Source organism: Octopus bimaculoides, chromosome 7 (assembly GCF_046866305.1).
Source record: "Octopus bimaculoides isolate indiv1 chromosome 7, ASM4686630v1, whole genome shotgun sequence".
Lineage (NCBI taxonomy): Eukaryota > Metazoa > Mollusca > Cephalopoda > Octopoda > Octopodidae > Octopus > Octopus bimaculoides.
Window position 1 is genome coordinate 75870531 of NC_142934.1, and position 23366 is coordinate 75893896.

Consider the following 23366-nt stretch of genomic DNA (forward strand, 5'->3'; position numbering starts at 1 on the left):
TCATGTCTTAGTGTCTGATCTAGGACAAGGCTGGTTACCCAAATTCCTTGGTGTGTAAGTGGCCGAGATCAAAACATTCCCCCTGAACAGGATGCCAGTTCATCCCAGAATTATCATTTACAGTTGACTGGACTGGAACAATGAGAAAAAGTATTTCACTCAAAAACACAATACCCCACCCAGTTCAAGAATTGAAACCACAATTTACTGTTTATGAGTCTAACACTCTAACCACTACGCCACGTGCCTTCACAATATATAAACATATTCACAAATTCAATTGATGCCAATGAATGCATTAGCAAAGAGAAAGTGATAAATCTAGTTTTTGGTTTGTTATTGTTTTATTTCTCCATTTTTATAAAGAACTTTATAATAATTTCCTTCCATTGTTAAGTCACACATCATTAATATGTATTTTGATTATCCAATCATTTTCCAGTGTTATTATTTTTCTAGAATTTAAATATTCACAGAAAAAGAGAAACCATTGCTTTTCATTTAAATTTATTGGTTATTAAGGAAAAGGAAACAAAATATTTATGCATAGAAATTCATTATGCTAATTACAAGATGACATGTTTCATATTAAAACAAATCGGTCAATGTATTTTATCTAAATTCAAAATATAATTAAATATATGTGCTTAAAAGTGTGTGTGTGTGATGCATGGGAGTAAAGAGGGAGACAAGTGTGTGTTTATAAATTAGAGTTACAAATTCAGCTGGTTCCAAATAAAGTAATTGATATATTTATCTTGTTACATGTCACTAAACGTGTTTTGACATTAATGTCATTAGATTTTTAACAAAGTCAAAATATGCAGAATTCTTCTCCTCACTATACTTGCTACAAAGATCATATTACAAACAGTGTATGTGTGTGTAGTGCAGTGTAATTTGTATGAGAAACTAAAATAAACACAATTTATTGTGAACATTAGAAATAGCCTATTCCCTACTTTAGTACTAACTGTTGTAGTTACAGTTTCTTATTTATTTTTTCCATTTCATAAATTAAACATGACAGTTCAGCTGAAAACATAAAAAAAGGACCATTATAAAATTAACAAATAATAAAAAAATATATAAAAATAGAATTAAAAAATGTACAATTACAGTCACCTTGAAGAAACCATATGCAAGTTTGTAATCAAACCACACTAATTGTAAAGTAAAAATAATAGAAAGAATGATAGACAAAACATAAAAATAAATGATTTCAAGTCCATAGGAAACAGAATACAGAAGCCTGTAGTCTGCTTGAATTAAGCATTTTCAAGTTTTTTTTTTTGGTCAGGATCAAGTGTCTGCAAAATTTCTTCTGTATTACAAAATTCCTGAAAATAAAAATAAAAAGAAAACTTTAAAATCTTTCTAGAATTATTATAAATCACGAGGCTGTGGAATTATGGTTATCTTGTACATGTTTCAGTCATAAGATTGTGTCAGTGGTGGGGTAATGACTAGAAGAATTCCAGTCGAACAAATTGGCCCCAGTACTTTATTTTTTTAAAACTGGGTACTTGTTCTATTGATCTCTTTTGCTAAACTGCCAGAGTTACAGGGATGTAAGCACACCAACAATGGTTGTCAAGCAGTAGTGAGGGACAAACATAGACACACATAAAATATATATATATATATATATATATATATATACATACTCATCCCAGTGTCACATTAAAAGCACCCAGCACACATACACTGTAAAGTGGTTGGCATTAGGAAGGGCATTCAGCCATAGAAACCAAGCCAAATCAGACTGGAACCCGGTGCAGCTCTCCATCAAATTAACCAACCATGCCAGCATGTAAAATGGATGTTAAGGATGATGATGAGGATGATATATGACAGGCTTCTTTTAGTTTCCATCAACTAGACCTACTTACAAGGCTTTGGTTGGCCTGAGACTATCGTAGAAAACACTTGCCCGAGGTTCTTTGCAGTGGGACTGAACCCAGAACCATGTGGTTGAGAAGCAAATTTCTTACCACACAGGCATGCCTGTGCTTTTCTTTTTTTTTTTTTGTTATATCACTCCTCCACAGCATGGAGCCTGCTCTTCTCTGACCCCTTTCTTTCATACTTGACCCCTCTCTACTCATTCTCCAACCATAAAACTCCAATTCCAAACTCAAGTTTTGTAGTCTTGCAAGCTGCATAGTGACCTCACTTATGCTGGTGGCACAAAAAAAAACAAAAAAAAAAAGAAAGTACCCACTACACACTGTAAAGTAGTTGACATTAAGAAGGGTATCCAGCCATAGAAACCATGCCAAACAGACACTAGAGCACCATGTAGTTGCTGGACCCATTGGATCCTGTCAAACTGTCCAACCCATGCCAGCATGGAATATGAACATTAAATGAGGATAGTGATGAATCTTTAGTTGTATTTTTTTTTTATACAGCTTTTGAAACTTCCAACTGTTTTTTTGGTTTCCCTTTCAAGATGATTCTTAAATCTGTGCTCTTATTCCCTCTCATTGCTGGAGAGTTCTCAAGTTTATAAAAAAGAATGAATACAATATTTATCTATTTTTTTGTTTTAGTATTATTTAGTTCCTGGAGAAAAAAATAATTGATTTAATTAATTATTTCAAAACTTCAATTTGTGATTTTGTTTCGTTTTTTATTGTTTCTTTTTTAAACTCTGTTGAAAGTTTGCTTATAAACAAGTCATGTCTGTGTAGTTAATAACTTTACTTCCTAACTCTCTGGTTTCAGGTTCAGTACCACAGTGTGATACCTTGGACTATATATATATATATATATATATATATATATATACATACATACATACATACATACATATTCATCCCAGTGCCACATTATTATAGCTTTCGGCTGACCAATGCCTTGTGTGTAAATTTGGTAGATGGAAACTGTAAGGAAGCTTGTTGCTTTTTTTTTTTTACTCATTTCAGTCATTGGACAGATGCCATAATGGGACACTGCCTTGAAGGTTTAGATGAATAAATCAAGCCCAAGGCTATCTTTTTGAAAGTCTGATGATTATTCTATCACCCTACTTTTGCCAAACTGCCAAGTTATGGGGATGTAAATGAACCAATACTGGTTGTCAAATGGTTGTGGGGGACAAATACACACACATGTATGGTATCTTTCAATTTTTGTCTCCCAAATCCACTCACAATGCTTTGGTCAGCCTCAGGCTACAGAAGAAGACACATATCCAAAGAGGTGCACAGTGAGACTGAACCCAAAACGATATAGTTGAGAAGCAAACTTCTTACCACATACCCATGCCTGTAGCAGGAATATTGGTAGAACCAAATACCAACTCACTGCCTAGGAACTAGACCTGAATGACTGAGTTCAGATGTACAAAGAACTAAACAATAAACAGGATTTTGTCAAGGATTGGTGACATGAGTAAATTTCTGATAAACACATTGAGAACTATTTTGCTTTTTTATCAGTAGCTAGTTGACCAGCAAAACAAGACAATAGATTTGTTGAAATTTTATTAACAATTACATCTTTGGAGCCTTTTCTTTGACAGACATCAGTTATAAATAGATGGTTTATTTGCTAGCTAGTCAGTGGTTGCAGCCAGCCAAGGCCAATGAATAAAAGACAACTTAATCTTTGTGAAACACACTGCTGCTGTTTTGTAGACACACTACAACTCAATATGAGAGTATCTTTACATAATTGTCCAACCTGCTAGAAATAACAGTGAAATCTTCAAATTACACCCTGTTGTCTAAAAATGAAGGACAGTTTGAAACATAGGGTCCTAGAAACATTCAATTTGAATGAAAAATTGGGCTGGTCATTGATGGAAAGTTACTGACCATAGGTGCAATAAGCATCTAAAACAACAAGAGGCATGAACGGGTTGAACTGGACCTAAACAACAGAGGTACGGATGAGGATGTTTTCTTTGCACCTGAAGACTCACAGACATGTTAAATAAGAGTTAACATCAAGAAAGTAACATACAACCATTACAACACATTTATGGTGTGGCTGTGTGGTAAGAGGTTTACTTCCAAACTACATGGTTCCAAGTTCAGTCCCACTGCATGGCACCTTGGGCAAGTGCCTTCTTCTATGTCCTCAGGCCAACCAAAGCCTTGTGAGTGGATTTGGCAGATGGAAACTGAAAGAAGGCTGTTATGTGTGTGTGTGTTTGTGTGTGTGTCTGTCCCTCCCCACCGCTTGATAACTGGTATTGGTTTGTTTAATTCTCCATAAACTAACAGTTCGGCAAAAGAGACTAACAGAGAAAATAAGTACCAGGCTTTAAAAGAAAAATAAAAATAAAATATACTGGAGTCAATTCATTCAACTAAAACCCTTCAAGATGGTGCCCCAGCATGGTCGCAGTCTAATGACTGAAACAAGTAAAAGATACCATTAGGTAGTAAGTACTACGTGATGACTGAAACAAAGGAAGGAACTAAAAGATATCTTTGAGCTAATCATAACCACTAGCCTTGATGTGTCAAGTGTAAAGAACTTTGGAACTAGAGGTGTTTGTTATCAGTAAAGTAATATTAGCAATAATAATAATAATAATAATAATAATGATTAAATATTTCTGTCACAGTTTGATCTTTATCACTGTAATGATTCAGTCTAGTGTTACAGTTTTCATATTAAAAGAAAGAAAGAAAGAAGGAAGGAAAGAAAGGAAGGCAGGAGGAAAGAAAGAAAGTTGGAAAAGAAGAAAAATAGGAATAAACAAAGGAAATAAAGGAGGAAGGAAAGGAAAAAACAGGATGAATGGAAGGAGGAAGGAAAGAGAGGGGAAAAGGACAGAAAGAATAAAGAAAAAGAGAGCTGTTAATATTTTCAGAAGTAGAGTGCGAATAAATTAAATATTGGGGCTCTGGCCCACCCCTAACTTTTATGCCTTCAGTTTATATATTTACTCAAAGTACATAGAACATTATATGACCACCCCTACATGCCTCAGTCATATTTTCTATCATCATCATCATCATCATCATGCAAGAGAAAGTGCCACCACAAAGTGTTGCGGTTCACACTGCCCTTCTTTTATCTTACCTGTGCAGTGTTAAAATTTGCATAGGTAAGATTTTCTTTAGTCTAGTAGACAAGTACTTCCCCTGTACCAATAGGTTCAGCAAAATATTCAATATGCATACCTTGAGTTTTCCTTTTAGCAGTGCACCCACTATAAAAAAAGAAATTAGTAAGTAGGCCCACACCTGAGACAGTGGCAAGATTCTCAGGTAGGGATAACGCAACATGTCCACTGAATGGCTACTATAACATGGAGACTGTTGTATATGAGGAACAGTGGTAACAGCCATAGGACCAAATGGGCAACCAAACGTGCAAAAGTACATGGAAGCAACTGAAGGCCCCTTCAGAACCACAAGTCCTCCTTCAAAATCCTAGAGAGGTGTAATGCCACATTTAGTTTTTGAAAAAAAGCACCACCAAGTACAGCATTAAGTGGAAGATTCTGGAGAAATGCAAAGCACACTTCAAAAGCAGCAGAAAGTGCAGGTTATGCCTGGTTGAGAAAAGAGCGATTTTAGAGAGCACCCAACACCCAGGCATTTACCTGAATAGCAGAAGTGAAATTTTTAATCCTTGCCCACATGAGAGGAAGTACATTCTATCATACCTGGGTGCCCCATAATGCCTATAATCACCAGTCCCCCAACTTTGGCCCTCCACTAATACCTGGGAGTCCAGCAAATAGTTTGACCAGAACATACACTAATGCACCCACAAACACACCTACCCAATAGCCTTTTTTCCACCCCCACCTCACCCCCAATAGAATCCCCCACATATATTGTACCCCTACACACACTGTATGCACGCATAAAGGTCCCGCGAATTCAACCAATACATAAAAAAAAGGAAACATACTAACAAACACACTCCATGTTATTGCATCATATCACATCTAGGACAATAGATTGTGTCTGAGCAGTTAACAGAGTAACTGCTTTAACACTTGATTTGTTTTATTGTGTCGTTATTATTGGCACTCAGTAGACATTGTAAACGTTAATGTGCTTGGAATTGTTTCTTGCACACAAATCCTTTGTAAAATCCTTTGCAAAGGTTTAAAGTTCAACATAACTTTCATGATGACCCATCTTTGCTCTACTGCCTTGCTTTCCTCTTGATGACCTCTTTTCAGTCAAATTGAAAGAGCAATGTACTATACAGCTTGTGCTTGTAGTTAAATCTAACAGTTCTGGTGACAGACACAGCAAGTCGTACTCGTGATGTTCTGCATTCACGAAGAGTGATATTCTTTGTTCACAAAATGAAGTGGTCCTATTACTTTAGGTTAGTGGTTCTCAACCGGGGTCCATATAAGATTTTTGTGGGGTCAACGCAACAAAATAGTAAATTGGGGATCCACAATAGTATTTCAAGGGGCCCTGAAAATGTTTTGCTTTAGATGTATGTACTGGTATTTATTGCAAGAAACAGCTAGGCTTCTTTCTCTAACATAGTAATCAAAGGGGTCCATAGTGGTTGAGAAACCCTGCTTTAGACGGAAATCAGAAAATGAATATGGTGGACGAGTATTACCAATGAGGGGTGGTGGTGCTGAATGACGTGGAAGAAAGTACTGTGTGATAAAAGCTAGAAACAAGAAGGTTAGTTGAATTGATGCACACACCAACAAGAGCAGAAGAGAGCACACGTAGGAGTTGGCAAGAATAATGAGAGCAGTGAAAAATAAAATCGGTTGAATTGGTCCACGGTGGACAAGGAAGAAAAACGTAGATGTTGACAAAAATATTGTTGGTGTGTGTATTGCTTCTAACTTTTATCACACAGTACTTTCTCCCACGTCATTCAGCACCTCCACCCCTCATTGGCAATACACCTCCACCGTATTCATTTTTCTGATTTCCATCTAAAGCAGGGGGTTCTCAAACATTTTTACTTATGGACCCCCTTGGTTACTATTCTATTCTGGTGGACCCCCATAGCCATTCGATGTTTATAAACTAGTCTTATAGATGTTTTTCTTAGTTAAAATCGTGCGGGTGTTAATATAAAAATTTACCGAAAAGGGATTTGGTGAGCTATGAGCAACGAAACTCTATACAGAATGGTGACGACCATGCATATTAAAGGGCGAAAGTAAAGAATACTCGGTGGTTAGGGTTGAGGGATAGGGTTTTTGTTATGCCGAAAACGGGCGGTGTATGTATTCTTTACCTCCACCTATTAATGTTCCTCGCTAAAGGTATATTTCTAAAGACAATGTGTAGCAATCCTTCGGTATTTGTAGACAACATCACTCACCCACACAACCTACCCTCATAACATAGCTGAAGAAGCTAGGCTGAAAATGAGGGTGAATGACGTCGTTTCTTCATACCGACACCCTGTATACCAATACCGAAGGATCACACAATATTTTAATACATGTACATGCATTACGATTTTAGTTTATAAAATTGTAAAAGTTTACCTGAATTTCTGAAAAGGTGGAATTACAAGCTGTATCCAGAAAACAGCGTTCATACTTTACAATTTTCAGGTGCAAAATTCCGTAAACAGAGTTTCTGTAACGCGAAGTTGATTACTGTATGTGTGGGAAGGGAACACATGCATAAATTCATATATACATGCATACATACGTACGTATATGCATAAATACATAAATATACACGCAAAGATATATGAGATATATATACTTGCATATATGCATAGACAGTGAAGCGACTTAGAGTGTGTGACACCCAAGCACAAGAGTGCCGGCCCCAAAGAAATGTTCCCGCTCTGCTGGCATCTTTTTCGATGCAACACGTTTCCCTCCCAGTTACGTTACTGCACAAAGATACATTTAAACACACACACACACGTGTGTGCGTGTGATTTTTACTTACATTTCAGATGCCATCATTCACTTTTTTTGATGCCTGACCCTCCCCAGTCGGAGTATGTGGTTTCTGGGTGTTATGACTGTTATTAATAAGTTTAGTAACAGCTTTGCGTGTATGTCCACCGGGATCGGCATGGTTGGTATGTAAACAAGCTTCTTTCTTTGTCCGTCCTTTACCACTGTGACTGGAGTGAATAAACTTTTCTTGGTTAATATCATACTCGTCAAAGTCATCTGTGTATTCTGGTTTTTCTTCGTGCGAAGACATTATTAACTTGTTTCTTAAATGTTATTTTATTATTCAATTATCCGTGTATGCAAAGTGTTTGTCTCCGTATCCGAATAATTTCGAGGAATCAAGTCTCACTCAACAATTTTCTGTTTGTTCTAAGTATATAAGAATTTATTAATATATTTGATGTAGTGACAGTGCAGACAATTCTTTACCCTAATAGGTTGTTGTAGTTATAATGATGTCAACAACGTTGTTTTCGAAAGTTATCAGTCTAAGTGACGTGTCGCAATGTGTAGAGGAACTTTAAAGAAATGAATTACAACAAACAGCTGACTGTTGTTGTTTTCTGCTTTCCACGTGACTCTTACGTCGTGGCGGAATTTTATTGATTCATTTGTTTGTTTTATTAATTTCTTTATGGAAGACTTCGTGGACAAAGGTTGCTCTTAGAAGAGTAGCTAGCTTGCCGATAATTTGAGATAAAGTAGTTTTTAAAATCACTCACGGTGGAGAAAGTCAAGTTGTCTCCTTTTAATTACAACGATAAGATATTTTGGATCTTTTTTAAAACGGGGGCCACATTTTTCATTAACGAAACACTTTGAAACTTGGAACACTGGTAGAATGTGTCATATAAAACATCTTTTTCTCTTAGTCTTCTTTAAAAAAAAAAGAAATCCATAAGTTATTCCATGTTAAAGTTGTCGTATTTCTGTAATTTCAACCAATCACTGACGTCCATTCAGCCGATATACATTAAGTGCCGACTACATAAACAAACGATTCTGAAACAATTAACCCTAACCCTAACCCTAGGGTTAGGGTTAGGGTTAAAGCAAATTTAAAATGAAAAAAAGCAAATAAAATGAAGGTATGGAGATTAAATACGCTTTACATCGCTTAATCAGCCAAAGGAGTAAATATAAACAACTGAATACTTGTCAGTGATTGGTTGAAATTATCGAAATAAAACAATTTTTTACATGAAATAAATTCGAATACAAAAATATTTGTCTGTTCTATAACACAAAATAGATAAGTATACGAAGTTTGAAAGTCTTTCCGTACCAAAAACACTACGTAAAACATTAATGAAAAATGTGGCCCCGTTTTAAAATAGATCCGATATTTTAAATATTTTGTGAAAGGCATTTACCATCACACTATTTCCACTCCTCTTCCATAATAAATACCGACCTTAAGTTTATTCACAGTAAACAAGACGTAAGTTTCTTTTAACAAGCTAAATGTGCAACACGATTTCAAATTTCTACTGCAGCTGTTTCATTGTTAATGTCTTTCCAAGTAAGATAAACGTCACAAAATTCTATCTTACCCTCAATGCACAATGCAGGGTGTCTTGTTAAAAGAAAACAATACATTTAAAAGTAAGTGACCAAGAAAAGCTTTGAGAAAGAAGTGCAGGATGCTGGTTCGTTTGCACCAGTATATTTCTGCGATCAAATTCTGGGCAGTGTGGTTGTGTGGTAAAAAGTTTGTTTCCCATCCATATGGTTCCAGGTTCAGTCTCTCTGCGTGGTACCTTGGGCAAATATATTTTACTACAGCCTCGGGCCGACCAAAGCCTTGGTAATGGATTTAGTGAACGGTAACTGGAAGAGGCCCATCGTATATATATATATATATATGTGTGTGTGTGTGTGTGTGTTTCCGTAACTTAGTAGTTCGGTAAAAGTATTGGAGTTGATTCGTTCGGCTAAAATTCGTCAAGGTGGTGCTGCAGCATGGCCGCAGTCTACTGACTGAAACACCGCTTTGAAGTGTTTAGTTGAACAAATCTATTCCAGCATTTATTTTTTAAGTCTGGTACTTATTCTATCGGTTTCGAACCACTAAGTCACAGGAACGTAAACAAACCAACATCAGTTGTCAAGTAGTGGAGGAAGGAAAACACAAATAGAGCACTGACGAGTTTCCTCGCAGTTTCTGTCTACCAATTTCACTCACAAAATATTGGTCGGCTCAGGTGTTATCATAAAAGACACCCAAGATGCCGCGCAACAGGATTGAACCCCAAACCTCGTGATTACAAAGCGAGCTTCTTAACAACACAGTTATGCTTGCGCCTTCGGACTTCTTACAATAACACACGATCGCAAACTGGTTGGGAACGGAGAATTGATGTCAATGTATGAAGGGTATTAGCTATAAGGCGGCGGGCTGGCAGAAATGTTAGCACGCCGGACGAAATGCTTAGAGGTATTTCGTCTGTTTTGGCGTTCTGAGTTCAATTCCGCCGAGGTCGACTTATCCTTTCGGGGTCGATAAATTAAGTACCAGTTGCATACTGGGGCCGATCCAATCGACTGGTTCCCTTCCCCAAAATTTCGGGCCTTGTGCCTAGAGTAGAAAAGAATGGTATTAACTATACCAACCTTAGAAAGATGAAAAGCTCAGTCGACTCTTGTAGGATTTGAACTCGTAAATGGATTAAAATAAACTTGAGATATCTAACACGGGATTTTGTGCTCTCATTCTTGTGCTGCCTGTGCAGCCTCACGGTGGCCAAGTTTTTTCTTGATTAAGTAAAAGGGTCATATATTTTAGGATATATGTTGGTGTGTGGACAGGAAGTATAGCATCCATCCTTATCCTACCAGCAGTACAGAAAGAGGCGAAATGAAACGGCTTCAACCTGGAATTGAAAACGTACCGAGAAGTTGTAAAACAAATAACGATAAGGCTTAAATTCAGTGTAACAAGAGCAGGGCAATTAGGGATGAGCTCCCGTTGCCCCATAAAATAGCTCCATATGGCGGGTACAAACTTATCACCTTTGTCGGACAATCGACCTCCCATATCTCATGGCACTGGCATAAATTAACTGGAATGGCTTCCAAATTCCTCACTCAAAATTTAGTATGCGTTTGTTCCGGAATCTGACAACCGGTACCCTTACCTCGGCCCGTACAGAGCGAAGTCAAGGGTGTTGGGAAGGCTATTAACCTGGGCCTCTAATTCTGAAAGGAAATTCTCTCTTCGGTTAGAGGCAGCAATTGAAGGAGTCAATTAAAAAAAAAAAATGGGGCCTATATTTCATACTTGGTTGTGCTTACTACCAGCTTTGTACGGTTCTAGCTTTAACTTTTACAACTATATTGTATCCTGCGGCAAGCTGGAGCGAAGCCATTCGCCGCATTACCGCCCATGGTTTGGCTGATTCTTCTAGCTGGACAATATCTTGGTGATTAGAATATACAATTTGATAGAGTCGAGGACCCTACTGCAAGGAGTATGCATCAAAAGACAAGCAGCCTCGAAAGGCTGGCTAAACAGGCAAGGTATAGGCCAAAACTATAGTTACTTCACCGTGCTCACTTCATTGCGATTTCTGGAGTGGACACCAATAAGGATTATAGATAGAGTACAAGAACGAGAAGTTAATAGCTTGCCAACGAATAAAATATTGGTTTCAAATTTTGGCACTAAGCCAAGATTTTTTTTTTTGAGTGGTGAGGGTTAAGTTGATAACTTCCCTTGGCAAACAGGACACAGTAGTGTGTCGATAAGCCAGCTGGAGGAGATGTCCTCCTGGAGCTAAAAGCAACAGTAACATCCACCCCTAGGGGTCAGCCACACTTAAGTGGCAATATACTACACTTTATCGTGCAGTTACTGTTAATACTTCATTTAGAGAATTAACATTGCTTATATATATATATATATATATATATAGCAGCTCTCTCAGAATCATAAGTGTAGTAGATATGGACCATTAATGGCATTGGAAGATGGAGGTAGCAAAAGAAAGAAAGAGATAGTGAAAAAAGAGAATGTAAAAGAAGGGCGATATGACGGTTTTTTTTTCTTTAGTGGAATAAGAAGAAAACTGGGAGAATGACGTCTTCTGATCATTGTTTTCTCAGTCAGAATCAATTCGGGGCCAAACAGCTGAAAACTTTGTTTATCTGTTTCTGTCTGTTTCTCTCTCTCTCTCTCTCTCTCTCTCTCTCTCTCTCTCTCTCTCTCTCTCTCTCTCTCTCTCTCTCCCTCTCTTTTTCTCCTTCTCTTTGAAGAGCACCCCATATATTACTGAAAACCTGATATAATAAGTGTGAGAGAACAATCCATCAAAACATTGAAGGATCACATTTACGTAACTGAAAAGGAGATGATATCTTTAAGAAGCAGGAATAAGCTGATTGGACGCATCTGATCGGACGCTAACTATTTGGCCGATTGGTTATTTAACCAGTATTGACGACAGTAGGTTTTGCCACTAGAGGCAAAGACACACGCGCGTGCAGAAATTTACCTGTATAGATAGAAAGAGTGAAAGTGATAGAGAAAAAAGAGGGAAAGAGAGAGAGAGACATTACACATATATACCACATACAAAGATAACAAGATGCACCCACACATAGATAGATAGATGGATAGATAGATAGATAGATAGATAGATAGATAGATAGATAGATAGATAGATAGATAGATAGAGAGATAGATAGAGAGAGAGAGGGGGAGAAACATTAAAGCATCTGATGTTAAATAAATCAACATCGAATCAGCACGCCAAATGGGTGGCGCCAAAGCAGCGATGCCAAAACGGCTGTGTCAAAATGTCTCATAAGCTTAAGACGCTAATGCTTTGCTTATATCTATTTTAAATTTGAGTTTCCCTGTGATACTACCACCCCAACATTTTTTTGTTCTGATTCACACCACGGAGAATTGTCCTGGATGTGTTGATCTAACGTCACGTTTTATATACAAGGTCATGCAGTGTTCTGTTTCTGGTTAAGACAGCTGTTAATGGATCAGTCTGTCAAGCTGTAAATAGATGGTAAGATGATGGTTCACTGGAGTCAGTATCAGCAATAAGGATACCATCATACAGCCTTTTTATTAGGTCACAAGACTGAGACAAGCACGACAGTTCTTACGTCCTAGATATACTACATGGTGCTAAAGACTCTAAGTGATTTTCTAACGACAAATGGATCACGTGGCATTCGTTTCCTCGCCCCTCTCCATTTCACTCCCGTTCCATAAATATTATCTCGCACACACTCATACAAGAGCCAACAAATCAATTTCTGTATTAGTCGTGGGAAAACTGGGTCCTACGAGCCACATGCATATCGTTCAGAGTCCTGCGGATCACGGGGCTCTCTGAATGGCACGCCTAATGAAAAATTACCTTGAATGCTTTTAGCGGTGTGACCCATCGCATGATGAGCCATGTCTCATGCGGTCCGCTTCACGGAAAAGTTTGCCCATGCCTCCTGTTGTATGTATTGTCTTGCTAGAAATAGCAGCCAAATTTCTCCTAAATCATAATATTTTGCTAAAAGTGCTCTTGAAGACCACATTGAATAATGCAATATTAGATAGACTACTCCTGAAATATAAAAGAGAGGATAGTCGCGTTTGGGGGCCTTCTGGTCATAGTTTTCTCAGTCAGAATCAGTGTCTGTCTGTCTATTTGTCTGTTGCTTCTTCTTTCTTCCCCGCTCCCTCCGTCTCTTTCATGTTCTGTCATCTTATATAATTCTGATTGTCCTTCACTCAAGCTAGTTTCTTAAACCATCCTGGTGTTTTCGCTATTGAAATCTGTACTTTTAATCGTTGATGTATTACGTCCTGTATGTGCTACCATAACATGAATGTTGACTACTCTAAGTACAATCAAGAAGTCGAAAAATACAAACGTGGCAATGTTTAAAAACAAAACCAAAAACAAACGAGAGAAAAAAAGTCCCCCTCGTACCTCAACACTTTCTTCTCCCTCTCTTTTAATTTCTTTTATAAATACTACATTCTACCCACCGCCGCTTATCTGGTTACCACCTGTTCATCGAAATTGTCTCTTTGACATACTATAATATATTATAAACACATTTAAGGAACACCGACTGATTTCTCTGTCATTCCAATGAAGCCATCGTAAACAAGCCATGTTTCGTCTGATGTAATCAAGACGTTACACAAACAGACACGTACAAATGTTAACCTGGATCAACATAAATCAAATTACAGTAACCTTGTATTGTTGTCCTCAAACGAATGATTAGGAGGAGGAGGAATACACAGGGACGTCTGCTGTATAAAACGTTTAACGGTTAATGTTTACATTATTACCCGCAAACAAAATCGAAAAAGAAAAGAGAAAATAGTGTAACGGGTGTAAAAAAAAAAGGTGTAGGGAACGAATATGAAAACAAAAATTCAGGGAAAGCAACGGAAGGTGAGGGGGAAAGGCCTTCGGAAAATTCACAAGATCTGATGTTTTTCCCTCTTTTACTCTTTAACTTGTTTCAGTCAATTGACTGTGACCATGCTGGAGCACCGCCTTTAGTCGAGCAAATCGACCCCAGGACTTATTCTTTGTAAGCCTAGTACTTATTCTATCGGTCTCTTTTTGCCGAACCGCTAAGTGACGGGGACATAAACACACCAGCATCGGTTGTCAAGCAATGCTAGGGGGGACAAACACAGACACACACACACATATATATATATATATATATATATATATATATATATATATATATATATATATATATATATATACTTATATACGACGGGCTTCTTTCAGTTACCGTCTACCAAATCCACTCACAAGGCTTTGGTCAGCTCGAGGCTATAGTAGAAGACACTTGCCCAAGATGCCACGCAGTGGGACTGAACTCGGAACCATGTGGTTGGTAAGCAAGCTACTTACCACACACACACACACATATATATATATAAAACGGTTAGATTTTATGAAGGCTGCAATTCTCTTGTTCGGGGTCAGCATTTGTAATGGGAGAAATTGATTTGTAAACAATATTATGATGATGTCGGAGTCAGCAGTTGTGACAATAAGAATTTGTTATAATTGCATGTTGTAAGATGTGAATGATGGACAATACATGAAGTTTTAAGGAAATATTTATTTACCGTTACATTACAATACCTTGCCTCCACGGGCAGGTTATGATAAATCCAAGAGCATGCGAAGTAAAGTTTGTGTTTGTGTCCTCTTCATTGTTTAGTAGAAATTACAGAGAGAGATAGAATGATGTTGTAAGAGAATAGAATTAGAGCTAGTGAAAGTTATACTGTGTGCAGTATTGTCTCGCAGTTGCTGATAGTAAACTTCATTTCTCTCTCTGACCAAGGTTCTAGCTGGTCAGCCAGACTTCGTTCTCACTGAGTCGTCACCGACTGGTGACTGAACTAACTTTTTGCTTGGGGTTTTCTTGCTTTTATAACTATCTAGAAGGATAGACATATCATTGAGAACAATAGATTTAGTTAGTGGTCTTGTTATCTCTATTTTAGCTTTTGGTGAAGTAGTAAAGGTTAGAAAGGGTCAAGTGGTGAAGACATTATTTTGGCCTAGCTAAAGGCATCTGGAAAATGTAAAACTGCTGTCAGAGAAAAACCATTGTTCCACCGTGGGAAAAGTTCTAGTTGCAGTGTTATTTTAAATTTGGGATCTTGTTCAAAACGGGGGCACCAGTATTTTCTTAACGAAACACTTTGAAACTTGGGACACTGGTAGAATGTGTCATATAAAACATCTTTTTCTCTTAGTCTTCTTAACAAAAAACGTACATCGCAAGTTATTTCATGTTAAAGTTGTCGTATTTCTGTAATTTCAACCAATGACTGACGTCCATTCAGCCGTAGAAATTAACTGCTGACAACGTAAACAAACGATTCTCGGCGGTGATAAAATTATTATTTCCTTGTCAAAAAATGGCTGAAGCATATTGGCAGTAGCGAATAAACCTTTCTATTATAGGCACAAGGCATGATTTTTGAGGGAAGGAGCAAGTCAATTAGGGTTAGGGTTAGGGAAAACGAACACACGTGTATTGCCTCTGCAAAATGTCAGAAGTAATGGAGATTAAATACGCTTTACACCGCTTAAAGTGCCAAAGGAGTAAGTGTAAACAGCTGAATACTTGTCAGTAATTGGTTGAAATTATCGAAATAAGACAATTTTTTTACATGAAATAAATCCGAATACAAAAATTTTTTTCTGTTCTATAACACAAAATAGATTAGTATACGAAGTTTGAAAGTCTTTCAGTACCAAAAACACTACATAAAACATAAATGAAAACTGGTGCCCCCGTTTTGAACAAGATCCTAAATTTGGCTATGGTGGATCGAATCCACTTCATGCATGCAAGGTCCACTACATATATATACATATATACGATGGACTTCTTTCAGTTTCCGTCTACCAAATCCACTCACAAGGCTTTGGTCGACCCGAGGCTATAGTAGAAGACACTTGCCCAAGGTGCCACGCAGTGGGACTGAACCCAGAACCATGTGGTTGGTAAGCAAGCTACTTACCACACAACCACTCCTGCGCCCTAAAATCGACCACAGCGAAATTTGAACTCGGAGCGTAAAAGGTCGGAAGAAATACCTATTTCGTTATTGCCCACAAGGGGCTAAACATAGAGGGGACAAACAAGGACAGACAAAGGGATTAAGTCGATTACATCGACCCCAGTGCGTAACTGGTACTTAATTTATCGACCCCGAAAAGATGAAAGGCAAAGTCGACCTCGGCGGAATTTGAACTCAGAACGTCACAGCAGACGAAATACCGCCAAGCATTTTGTCAGACGCGGTAACAATACCAGCTGGCCTTCCTTTCTTTTTTTTTTTCCCCTCATAACTTTTAGGAAAATGTTTTTTTTTTTTTTAATGAAATTTTATATAAATACCTTTCAAACGGTATAGATTACGATTATAAAGAAATTTGTGGGGGAAAATCTTTTCCGAGGGGGTGGGGCGTGGACTTCAGAAAATTCACAAGATCCGAAAAGGTATATATTCTTATATATATATACACATACATACATACATATATATATTTACATATATATTATACACACATGTATATATATATATATATATATATATATATAATGCGTATGTATATGTATACATATATATTTCTATGTGTGTGTGTAGATATATAATATATAAATTCTTATTTAATTATATACACAACCCATCATACATGCGTATTTTGCACTGTGTGTATATATTTAAATATATATAATGTATGTCCACACATTCACACATGCATTTGCTCACGATAAACATGCGCATCATATACACTTACACGCACATACATAGATATACACACACGCATATTTGTATATTAATGTATATATGTGTATGAATATACATACATATATATATAATTATTTTTCTCGAATTTATTAGTATATTTATTTCTATTAAATGTGTTTCATCCAATTCTGGAGGGGGAAAAAATGTTTAGATTTCGTAGCTTTATTTTTTTTCTGCTAAGTCATCGTCGGTGATATCAGACGAGATAAAACGAGATCTGCCATCTTGGATTAAGCACTCAGCACTTTGCCGTCGTCACGCCAGAATAGTAAGATATCTGATCAGGATGGGCGACAAAGGAAGGTAAGATATGAAAGTCTAAGGCTAACCCAACAAATAATACAATACAACACAGACATATAAAACTCTAACGACAAACATGGTGGGAAACAGAGGGGCCAGTAGGAATAGTTAAAAGAACATACCGGAAAAATAAGGACTGAGTGGAGAACAAAGAAGTAAAATTAGAGATACCCCTCGCTTTTAAAAACAATTATTTCGATATATATATATATATTATTGTCTTTCATTGTTTTTATATTTCTATTTATAATCAGTAAATGTTTCTTTTTCTTTTGCATTCTGTTGAAATCGTTTGTTATAAAATGCAAGTTAAACCACAATCAAACGCAGTTTAGATTCACTGAAAAAGGGGTCCGTCCAATTTATCGACATCCGCTTCTTTTAAAAAAAATTTCCTTCCCTTCTGTTCTATTCCGTTTTATTCTCAACTAGAAATAGCAGTCAAAATATCACTCAACTCGCACGTTTTTGTCTTAAAAAAAATAAACAAATAAAACATTGAGTAATGTAGTTCGAGAGACTTTGTCTGGGATGGCGTGGTGGAAGGGCAGGATTGGATGGTCATGTCTTGAACAGCTTCGGTCATTGGCCTGCTCAAAATTTCCTTGTTCACTGGTCAAAATACACATTGTATTTTTATATATTGTTTAGGCACAAGTGTACCCTACACTATTATTATCTATGTGAACTTCCTTTTCTCAGACAGCTGTGATTTGGCTTCTATTTTGAGCAAATCGAGCTATCGCGTAGAGGCTCTCGTGAGTATGTGTGTATATATATATATATATATATGTACGTATGTATATATCTGTGTGTGTTATGATAGCCATATATCTGTTGGACGCAACACATTCCGGTATGTATGATCTGAAACAATACTACGAAGTGTTTAATATTTTAACGATGTCTAAGAACTGCGACATTTGTATAAAATGATAAATGTACAAAGAAAATCTTATTAAACGCAAGTGGAAAATATCTATTTAACGTGTCAGTCAACACAAACGAATGTTGACAGAAATCGAACAAAGAATGAAACGATAGAGATAAGGGGTGAGGTGGAGGGGGGGGGGGCTTCAGTTTAAAAATTATAGAAGAGCAGCGAATGAATCTAATTTCAATAACTTGGTGTTATACCCTTGAGAAGTAGGCATGAATTTTCTCTAGTAAATATTAACTTGTAGCCATCATAAGAAACCAATGACTTGATGATCGGTAAGAAATAAAAACTACCAAAAGAAAAAAAAGTTGGCAGATTGATTATATAATTATCTTCGAGCTACAATTGTTACATAGATATGATTGGGTGGATGTGTATTGTACACGCTGCTTGTTAGGTTTGATGCGATAAAAGTCAGCTATTATTATTCAGCCATGGGTCAAACGTGATTAAATGGTCTTATTACTAAAGGTATTCCATTCGTAACCATCCTGTCCGTTTTTTTTGTTTGTTTTTTACTGCATCTAGAAATAACATAAACCAATGTACTTTTATGACAGCAGGACGTAATTTTCGAGACTTAACTATTTATGGTAGTTGGAGTGACCACAAAGATTCTCAAAATTAATGCATCTTGGGTTACATTATTTGACTGGAGATGTGTCTTGAGTGTGGATTCAGATGTGAGTAATCAGACAGGAGCCCTTCTCTCATAAGATACGGTTGTTAGCGAAGGAATCGATTTCAATATCTTTTTGATACTTATTCAATCGATTTTGGCTTTGGCAAGATTTGAACCGAGAACTGCGGTCCAGTCTGGCGTCCTAATCTCGGACGATACCACTCCCTTACATGTCTCTTATAAATATACCGTTTTTTGTAACAAAGTATTTTACTATTTTTTTGTCACTAATAATGTAATCACACCCCGTTCATAGAAGAAGTAATAACTGTGTTTATGTAAACGTATCATCGTTAAGCTGTTTAACTGCTGACCACATGATCGTAATGAAGAACGTGTTTTGAACAAGGTACATAACTCTGCTTGTTCTAATCAGGATGACTAAGACTAGATTTCGTCATAGGAAGAAAAAGAAGGGCATTTAACAAAAGAGCCAACCCTTCACTTCAGTAACCCAGGCCATAGAAAATTGATTACCATAAAGTAAAGACTCTGTGTGTGTGTGTTGAGGTTTTAAAGTTTGATCCGAGTAAAATAAAATGAACTTTTCGCTGAGTAATGGTAGGATATCTATTTTCCCTGATATGTGCTTTTTTTAAAAAAAAATCTTTTGTCTGAACACTACGAGATACTATGTGATTACAATCTCAACCTACCCGTAAACGAAAATGTCTCTATAAAATTTACCAAAGTTACATAGTGGTAAAAGTATAAGTTTAGTCTCAGGACCAGTCCTGGTAGAGCCGACATTCTAGCTGTTGGACATTGTGTGTCGAGGACTACATTATCCGATATTTTCCTCTCTTTCGGATATAGTATAATGTAATTAGAGGGAGATTTGGCTGCTATTTCTTGCCGCTCGATCTATGAAGGCTCTGGTGTCGACCAGATAAGATTCTATCCTCCTAATCCGCATGAACGAAACTCATGAAAGTATATAATTTTTAGTGAATGCTATTTTACCAATGACTCGTTTCGAATAATTTTCCACATTTGAAAATCGTTCCGTTTTATCAAGTTTCAAAATGATTGTACGAAAATCTACATTTTATTTGTATATGTAAAAATGTATGGGATTATAGCAAATGCATATATGTTTGCTTGTAAATCAGGCTGCATACGATACATTACATATTTACTGTTTTAGACCCAGATTAGTAGAACTGCAAGAGCAGACCTATGGTCAAAGACGTCTCATTTGTGGTCACATCTTATTTTGTTCGGACATAGTGCATCTTAGACAACATATTGGTTTTATTTAAAACGGGAGATGGAAATTTGGCTTCTATTTCTAACAACTCAAGCTACCACATAGGCTCCGTTTCATGCCTAAGAAGTTTTCCTCATCTAGTGTTTCCGTGCTCGCCTGTATATATATATATCTGATCAAATCCGTTCTCTTCGGCCTATTCTGAATATTAGTAATTTTCCATATAAATGCCTGTCGTTACATTCACTAACATGCCTTTATGTATATTTGTGTGTGCGTGCGTATAAAATCATCTATTTTACCAGAAATTAACATAACAGCGGGACGGACTTCTTGTCACTAATTTCAAACGGAAACGGATGGTCTGCGTATTCTTTACCTCTGCCCAAAAACCTTTGAGTAAAAAGAAAATGGGATGAATTACTGACGTGAACATTGTAATTTCTATTGGCCACAAATCGTTTTAAAATGAGTTTATGCCAAAGGAAATATATTTGAAGAGGATCTGGCGCACATTAGTTTATTTTAATTTCTTCTAAGAAAGTTTGCATCTGAAACATCGAAGTAACCACTGTTCTCCCAGTAATCTAATCTGTTTTATCTTGTAACCTTTTTCACAAGTATTCCGCATGTCGTATTTCACTTTCATTAGAAAAGCGTTACTTTTCTAGGAACAACCAATGGTAGAGACGGAACCTTCCCCCCCCCCTTATTTATTAATTCTTTTTACGGAATCCCACGTTTTAGGCTATGGAGATTCCGATTCTTGAAAAATTTCAACCCCCCCACCCCCCACCAAGCAGGCTATTTACATGCTAGAAATAACAGCCAAATCTCACAAAACTAGTGTTAGGGTTAGGGTTAGGTTTACCCTGTGGATCTATATAAAAACCGGGGGGGGGGGGGGTGATCGAAATTTTGAAATGAGATTTTTGAAAAAAAATTTTCAGAATCGGAATCTCCATAGCCTAAAACGTGGGATTCCGTAAAAAAATAATAATAAAACAAGGGGGGAAAGGTTCAGATTACATATAGTCCATCTGGACCATCCGGGTGCTACGTGATTTCATGAGCGATCCCGTTGTGCTGTACCTGGGGCGAGTCTCTTCTACTATAGCCTCTGGCCGACAAAAGACACTTTACTGAAATTTAGTAGGCTGAAACTATGGAAAGACTGACGGAGAGGCCGTTTCTATTTTGGGGTGTTAGACTTGGTCCCCAGTATAAAAACTTCTTTCTGCCACCAGTTACGGATGTTGCTTTTCCTCTAAGCAATAAAAAAGTTATTTTATATGAGTGGTTAATTATCTTTACCCTCCATTCTAGTAAATTTTTTACGCTTCTATAGACATTGTAGTAATAGTGTCACGAACTAGATTCGTACTATTGTATATTTGCCTCTCAATTTGGCATCGTGCCTTGTTTGTTCCTCGAAGTCTGGGGGCAATTACCTCAATTAGCGATTGAAAATGTCATCAGATTAGCAGTCGCACAATCTCTATCTTGTCACAAAATTGATAGCTCACCGTGTGGCGACGATGCCAAATATTTATCTCATTCTGTCAGTAAAAATACCGGCTGAAGATTCTAGAAAGTGTTGGTTGAGAGACGGAAGTAAATTTTGTCTCAGATGATGTAGAGTGGCAAACAACAAAACTTAAATCTGTTTTCTGTGCTATGCTTGGGGTTATTTTGTTGTGCTTTATTACATCGCAAAGATTACTCTATTCCATTTATTGGTAGTTATATATCCCACATAATAACATTAGCAAATGGCAACAGGTGTATTTAATGGGAGTTGACAAGTCTGGTCACGAACACTCGGCATCGCTTTACGATGTTTCCAACTGTAGCAATTTTTAAATTCACTCCAGTCTCGGATATATAACAGTTCTAATGATATTCTTTAAAAATATTTTAACGATGGGAGTATCGTAACTTTTTTTAAGTAGCTACTATTCTGTTACGTTTCGAGGTGATTACGGATGACTTAATTAGCCACGTCGACATCTTTATTAAGTAACAATTGCTAGCAACATCAACATTGCGGGATAAAACTCTGGAAGTAATCCACAGTATAAAGGTTCAAGTTATTGTAAGAAACCAAAGTGAGAACCTTTACGTGGCCGTTCGACTTGCAAGAAATAACTAAATCTCCCTTAGTTCACAACTTACTGTCTTAGATGAAGACTTAATGGTTGATTTAAACTCGTGTGTTGCCTAGCATTTCAGCATCCGGTTTCCAGAAAAATATCAATCGTTTCTCATAGAATTCAATTTTATCGTCTGCTATTTCTTCAACCTTGAAGTTCGTTTCGGTCCACTGACTCGCCATTTTTTGTCATGTTCAGTAATTAAATTGTTACTCGTCCATGTAATAGCTTGAAGGAAATATAGTTTAATTATTAAAAAAAAAAATTAATTATAAAACAAAACATTCAGATCTGATCTATTATTAATGTAGATTAATTTTATACATTATCAGTGAAGACAGTGGTCAGACAGAACCAGTTTCGTATTATCATTTTATCATTGTAACTGGAGAACTGATCTTGCTTTCTGAGATTCTTTGTTTTTTTTTTTTACCATGTTGATGAAACGAGTCGCATTTACTTATTACAGATCATGAATTATAGTTTGTTTGGTGTTAACGGTACTTACGACAAACCAGGCTAACGTTTATGAGCGTGTATACAAATGAAAGGAAAAGTAATCAGTCCATGTATTTTTTCTTTGCTTTATTTCTTCATATTAAAACGGGTTAAGTAAGTAGAATCATCGTGGGATTGTGGGTATAAAATATGGTCAGATGTTCGCAAGAATGGTGTATATGCTCTAATAAACGTGTATATAATTTATTAAGTAATATGCAAAGCGAGTGATGGTGTGGATAGTGTTGCTAGAATGGTTGTGTGGTTTGGTAAGTGTATGAAAAACCATAAGATGGTTATTTAGATATTTTTCTCACAAACAGATTAGTTGTTTAGCTCCCATTCTCTTTTCTTTTTTTTT

At 36.8% G+C, this 23366-nt stretch overlaps 1 protein-coding gene and 1 long non-coding RNA gene across 3 annotated transcripts in view; one reads left to right on the forward strand and one right to left on the reverse strand.

Moving 5' to 3' along the window:
• Positions 1-325: 325 nt before the first annotated feature.
• On the reverse strand, positions 326-8821 carry LOC149134778 (uncharacterized). The gene is made up of 2 exons (XR_016242667.1): positions 7875-8821; positions 326-1340 (listed from the first exon to the last, which is right to left on the reverse strand). It is a non-coding gene; the product is annotated as an uncharacterized LOC149134778 (long non-coding RNA).
• A 7389-nt stretch (positions 8822-16210) lies between these two features.
• Positions 16211-23366, forward strand: part of LOC106878147 (transitional endoplasmic reticulum ATPase) — a 44304-nt gene continuing 37148 nt past the window's right edge. The window contains exon 1 of one of the 2 annotated variants that reach the window (XM_089355531.1): positions 16211-16906. Coding sequence is in view for 1 of the 2 variants with exons in the window: in XM_014927274.3 (XP_014782760.1) it covers positions 17506-17522 (17 nt within the window). In the remaining variant the exon portion in view is untranslated. Of the gene's footprint in view, positions 16907-17421; positions 17523-23366 lie in introns of those variants that run through there. The other variant, XM_014927274.3, reaches the window with a different exon arrangement.